Source organism: Choristoneura fumiferana, chromosome 15 (assembly GCF_025370935.1).
Source record: "Choristoneura fumiferana chromosome 15, NRCan_CFum_1, whole genome shotgun sequence".
NCBI lineage: Eukaryota > Metazoa > Arthropoda > Insecta > Lepidoptera > Tortricidae > Choristoneura > Choristoneura fumiferana.
Window position 1 is genome coordinate 9620972 of NC_133486.1, and position 6682 is coordinate 9627653.

At 37.4% G+C, this 6682-nt stretch overlaps 1 protein-coding gene across 2 annotated transcripts; it reads left to right on the top strand.

The window, feature by feature from the left end:
- Nucleotides 1–312: 312 nt before the first annotated feature.
- Obp19c (Odorant-binding protein 19c) lies at nucleotides 313–5715 on the top strand. Of its 2 annotated transcripts, XM_074098234.1 has the most exons (3): nucleotides 314–432; nucleotides 3290–3518; nucleotides 5533–5715. In XM_074098234.1, the coding sequence occupies exons 1-3, from the start codon at nucleotides 426–428 to the stop codon at nucleotides 5699–5701; spliced, it is 405 nt and encodes a 134-aa protein (XP_073954335.1). In that variant the 5' UTR covers nucleotides 314–425; the 3' UTR covers nucleotides 5702–5715. The 2 variants fall into 2 exon arrangements, with proteins under 2 accessions (XP_073954334.1, XP_073954335.1); XM_074098233.1 differs by lacking the exons at nucleotides 3290–3518; nucleotides 5533–5715 and adding an exon at nucleotides 1153–1665 and having other exon boundaries at nucleotides 313–432.
- The last annotated feature ends 967 nt before the right edge of the window (nucleotides 5716–6682 follow it).

The following is a 6682-nucleotide window of genomic DNA, read 5'->3' on the forward strand; positions in this document are numbered from 1 at the left end:
GTACGTGGTAGGTGGAGAATGAATAGACAACCTCTGGGCTAATGCAAAATATCTCATTGCAACTAACACAGCAACATCCTTTCGCTCCTCAACTATTACAGCATACGCGTAACCTTTGAACGCGTGATTCATTGCCACGAATGTGTCTTTCTAACTAAAGAAAGCGGAAATTACGTAAACAGAAAAACTTAAGTTACGCCAACTCAACACCTGTGGCACTTCTACTTTGTTTCTTTTCCGCCGAACGCGCTGCGTCTTATCAAGTAACAATGCTACATTGTTTTCCAAACCTTTTGGTATATAAAACATACGTTTGTTACCCCAACAACACATTTCAGGGAAAGCGAAAATCTCGGAACTCAGTCCGTGCTCTAGCTCGCACAACGATGCTTTGAAAACTGAGTGACAATCTAACTTTCAACGAAATGGAAAGTAAGTTTTACAATTAACAAAGTTTCATATGAAATGTTTCTAATGATGCTTAACGCTTAACGGTGCAGAAACAGATCAAAAAAGAAAACTTTTTCACAAACCAGGAAGCACGGAAGCAACAAAAGAATATTTTTTTATGTTATAATGGAATTTTAGATTAATTTCTTTTGTAGTATTATAAGAAAGTTTTTACAGGGATTTGGGAACTCCATTTGTGTTTATCGCGGGTGTACTTCCTTCGGTCTAATCTTTTTAAATAGCAATTCGCAAAGTAGTCCATTATACATTACGACTGCTCGGAAGTTGGAACCTTTTTGGTAGATTTTGCCGATAAAGTGTTTTTTGTAGGTATTATAAAACAAGTAGGCATTTCTACGTTTCGGAGCCACTTTTAGCAATGTTAGGTTTGAAGTTTGACAAAAACGGTACAATAGTGACAGGTTGCTAGCCTCTCGCCTATGGTATCCCTTGACCTATAATGCTGATGTATATATGTTAGAAATAAAATTGATAAATTTGATTTGCTCCTGCGTGAAGTAATAGTATTATTGTTGACGGTGGTGGTTTTGGTTTTAGGTTTAGTTGTATTTTTGTAGTTGTGTTTTATTATGTAAGCGATAAACTGTATTTCGTCATTTCGCATAGCTTGACCGCAATACTTCGCGAAAAACTAAATTAAGTTGATCGATTTTGTTTAAACAATTCTAAAAACCATTTCAGAAATAGTCTTCACACTATTATCGTTAGCATTAACAGTAAAAGCTTTCAAGTTCTTCTCATCTGCCTTGGATTCGGAGCCATCTTTATCAATATTGTATGCTCATGATAAGAACAGTGATAAGGCAACACAAGAATGCCTTGTGGAAATGTACCCCAGAAATCTCTACAAGTACCCTTTAAACATTGATAGGAACGACGTGCCTTGCATAATACACTGTGTCCTAAAGAAGTTTAGAATCATGTCGAACGACGGAGTGATAAATATAAGGAACTACTACAGGCGAGTGGCTGCGATACACCGGTACGATCCGAGGATACTAATCTCCGACGTTGGAGAGACGTGTGCGCAAAACATTAATGGGATGAATTTGGACCATGATGTTTGCAAGAAAGCGAAAGTGTTCAATGACTGCACACAGTTATATGCTATCTCTTTTACCGAGGATGACTGAACATAACGTGATGTGTGACTTTTGTATATTTTATACTTTTTTTTAATAAAATGTTAGTTTACTTTTTGTTTTATTAATAAAACGGTCGCTATGTCGTTACTGGAATACCCATTGGTATTTGATTTAATTTCAATTATTAAAGCCAGTTCGGTCGTTCTCCTATATCGATTAAGTAGGAAGCTACCTTTACAAATTGCAAAATTATAAAAGTTTGAAATGCAAGATTAGACAGAGAAAAACATACAGCGCATAGAGAAAAGCATTTGAGAAAGAGAGTATATAGATTTTTCAAAAATCATTATAAATCCAATTTTCAACCGATTTAAGTTTTCTCTTCGCTTCTCTCTTTATATATCTATTTTCATAATAATATAAGACATGGCAAATTCAGGAGTTGTCAAATACCACTATATCGGATCGCTCGCTGTTATTGAAATCTCCATTAATAGTACATTGTGCATTAAGGGACGTAAGAATGGGATTACTAACGAGATTTTGTGTCCAAACACTTCACAGCTCGTAGTTTTAAAGATGTATATAACACGCTGGCTGACTTGAAACCTCTTTAGTCTGAAATGACGTGCCTACTAACTTTTTAAAACTAAAGTCATAACTCCCTTGGGGAGAAAAACTATACGTAAATCCATAGTTCCCGCGGGAACAATTGAGGCCATTGCCCTTTAGTATACAGGCATGGAATAACATCATTGACGAGCAAGTGTGATGAAAAGGTATTATTACGTCCTTTACATTACACCGTCCACTGTGTCAGAAAATGTGTTGAAATGTATTGTAGAGTGGACTAAGAGTGGACTATTATGCAGTGCGAACCATTCGATTAGTTGGACTTTGGGACAGAATAGAGTGTACATATAGGTACATTTAGAGTGGACGTATCAGATCAGATTTTTGGAATCTTTTTATAGAGTGGACATTTTTAAATGGACGTGAGGACGGCACGACTCTCTGGGTTACCTAACAAAAATATTCATTCTATAAATACGAGTACGTATAGCGAATGTTGTATTCCATCGAGAAAAGTCAGACCTCAATGAATATAATGGCACCCGAAATGTCAATCAATTATTGTATTAAATGAGTGACATTTTCATATCCGTTATGACATACATGTCAAAACGGCAGTACGTAGGTAAGGAAGCTAATAATAATTAAAATACCACGATAAATGGCCGAAGACCATAAAGTTGCACACCTTAACGTAGATAGTTAAAATTTCAGTTATTTTTTCCATTGTGACACGAAAATTATCCATACAAATGTATCATTAATTTTCGTGTCACAATGGAAAAAGTTAATAGTAATTCTAACTCTCTTTGTTCTAACTACATGCGTTGGTGTCATCGACATCTATGTACCTTACGGCACTAGACTGGCTGTTTGGAACAAAACGCGCGGCGCATCAATCATCAATATTACTTTGACACAACCGCTATCACGGACGTCAACAGACTGTAGTAACTGTTCACAAAACCGCGCCGTGAACTGTTTTTGTGAGCCGTTTTGATGTAAGAAACATGCAGTTTAGTACATAGATGTCAATGGTTGGTGTGCAACTTTTTGGTCTTCACCCAAATACGAACTTTCCCGATAAAATACCAAAACCGCACTACATCTGTACACGCTGCTACAAAACATCATTTGAAAACACCGTATCTTTCTTCCAGCGTTATTCTTCCTCCTTCTGCTGCTCGGCTGCGCCTACGCCCGTATCTCGGTCATGTACGCGCACGACAAACTAAGCGACATCGTGGCCGAAGCGTGCCTCAACGAAATGTACCCGAAGACGAAAAGACTAGAGCTCCAAGAGTCAGACGAACAGTGCATCATATTCTGCGTCCTCAAGAAATTCGGCATTATGAACTCCAATGGCGTATTTAATTTGGATAGTTATAAGTAAGTATAAAAAATCTACTAATCATACTTATGTTATAAAAATTGTAAATGTGAAAGTTTGTGAGTATAATACGCATGCGGGCGTACATGTGTGTATGTTTGTTACTCCATCACGCTAAAACATTTCGTTTCGGCTTCATGGCAGTGGCCACCCACGGTCACGATTAGACATCGAAGTAAATTACATTATTTATTTTGAACATGAAACTACCGTGAGACTCGCTCATATACATTATTTATTATCATTGTATTAAAGTACTGAGTTAATTAATTATAAGTAAAAATCGCGACAGCTTAAAACAATATATGAATCAACCGATCTCAAAACGTTAGCCACATCAGCCAAACCTGAGGCCGTGTGGGCTAGAATTACAAGAATCGTCCCCTTGTTATACATGTTCAAGATGATGGTCTTTCACTCGCAGCATAAAAATACAGCTTGCCGATTGAGCGTTGGCTTGTAAACCAGAGGGGTTATTGTCACATGCACGCCTGCTTGAAACATTCATTTCTTTCTGCCGTCGTCTCATGAATAGTAGTTCTTTGATGTGTTTGGTCAGTAAGGTTAGGTTAAGAATGGACACCAGCAGGCAGCGGGGCGGGCAGTGGAGCGGTGAGCCACGGTATTAGCCACGTAGCACATGCTACGGGCCCCGCGCACGAACGTTTTCTACTCGTAAAAAAAACCATAAAGTTAAATAAAAGCATGAAAATATTTCTAAAAATCAATGTTAGTGCAATACTGCCCTCGCGCTGCAATGGGCAAGCGTGTGTTCTGTTCATTGCGCGGCCGAGACGCTCGCCGCACACTGCTTACCTGGCAGCACACGCTATGAACAGAAGAAACGCTCTGCGCCGCTGCCTTTGCCCACTTGCCCGCTGCCCGAAGTGGGGCAGGCAGCGTGGCATTAAACTTAGTGGCATTAAATACTAATCGAAAGAAAACGCCGAAATCAATTGCTATTGTACGTGCATTAGGTTATTCCTACAGGTTAAAAGGGAAAGTAATTATCGTTTATGTGCGCAGGGTAACTACACCGGGATACATTTTATTCACACGTGGGCTTTAACGATGTCGTTAAAAATAATAATGTGTCGTGCACCTGAACGATAAAGGAATTAGTTGTTGGAAGAATATGCATCATGTTGACACCCACGGTAACCGATAACTTACAAATAAATGAGCATTACAATTACGAGTACACTAAGTTTGTTAGTGTCGTTTGGAACTCGAAACAGAAGATCGGTTTTCTTTTTCTTTCTCATATGAATCTTCTCCTGAAGACGAGTCTTGAGCGACATTAACATTCTACTCGTAGTTTTACTTTACAGAAGTAAAGGGGTCAATCAACTTTATGGTGTTGTTATTCTGTCGCGTAGCTCAAGAAACATCAGTGCAGGATACACTTTGTTAGAAAAATGTTTGCTATGTTTACTATTAATATGCTTAGGAGATGAGCCATGAAGGAATTGCGTTAAGAGCGTTTATTCCTGCTGAGCTGGCAACATTGCATTTTTGTTAGTTTTTCTCGATTATTCCATAAAAATTGAATGAAAATTAAAAATGTTTTCTGATAGAACATTTCTTAATAAGTTAATGTGTTACTCCAATAATATTCCTTAAAAACGAATTAATGTTTATGACCGGTTTTTAAAAGAAATAAAAGTCTATAACGAATAATTATTGGAGTAGACACATTAACTTATATATTAAGAAGTGTTCTAAGTATCAGACAACATTATTAATTTTCATTCAATTTTTATGGAATAATCGAGAAAAACTAACAAATATACATCGTTGCCAGCTCAGCAGGAATAAATGCTCTTGACACTGTTACAACGTCTAGCTTTTAGTGGATTTATACCCCATAAAATGATACTTTTAATAAGTAACTCAGGAGACGTTATCATGGCAACAAGGTGACTAAAAAGTTGATCCACCCAAATACGAATTTAGATAAAATTATGCTCCATTCGAGCAAGTGGGTGACTAATATTTTGTGTTTTTTTTTAGAAAACGAGTGCAAGTAGCCAACCAGTTGGAGCGGGTGAATATGGTCCGGGACTTTGGCAGCACTTGCATGGAGAACGCTGAAGCCACCCAGAACAAGCAAGACGTCTGCAGGAAGGCTAAGGTCTTCAATGACTGCACGCATCTCTACCGGATTCTGTTGAGAAAATAAACAAGGAAACAAGAGATTTGTTTTAATTTTCCCTTAAGTTTACAATACCCTTTTTAATCCTGCGTAAGTTTGTGAGTATGTGTGTGTGTGACACCCTGGACGGATTTGGATGGAATATTTATTTATTTCATATGGTAGGTTACATCTGCTACTAGGAGTATGGTGCTATGGTAGCTGCGCATCTAGAATAACACATAGGCTAATCTCTTTTAAGTAATGCAACGTCAATAAAAACAACGATGTAATTTTTGAGAATTCCCTCGGGAATTTTGGTTTGTTACTTCTTCCCGCTACAATGGCTGGACGGGTATAAATTTGGTACGTAGATAGCTTTTTATCTCGATATTCCCATCGGATCGAAATAAAATCACGAAATCTCATCCGCTGGGTACGAAGTTACGAAATTTGGTACTGTTATTTATAATGAAACATCAATAAAGACCACAATGTAATTTCAACGGAAATCTTGTAAAATCCCGGAATTTCAATTCAACTGTATCTAATTATTTACTATACTATAAAGTAAATACTAGTTAATAAATCAATGGGCCTTCACTTTCTTCATTTCTCCAAGGTTATCAAACCTCTATATCTGGCCCTGCATTTAAAATTTCACATTGTCAGAGCTCAAAAGCCTAAATGCTGAAAATTCATCCCCGCGTCGACTCAAAAGGAATTCTCACTGTATTTCAAGTTGAGCGAATTTACAGCGATACATCAAAAGAGAAGGAGTCACAATCAATCCGACCTTACGTCTAATGAAATCACCGAATCATGTACGAATACGTAGGAATTTTACGTGGGCTTTTTAATGTTACGTTTTCGTTGTTTTCTTCATTCTGTGAACGGCAAACTCAAAATCAATGAATAAAATACTCTACGAGTTTTTACGTCACTTATAATGTTCGTACACGCCATATTTTTAAACGACTTCAAAAAAGGTGAAGTTATCAATCAGAACTCAGTCGTTTATGAACTGAT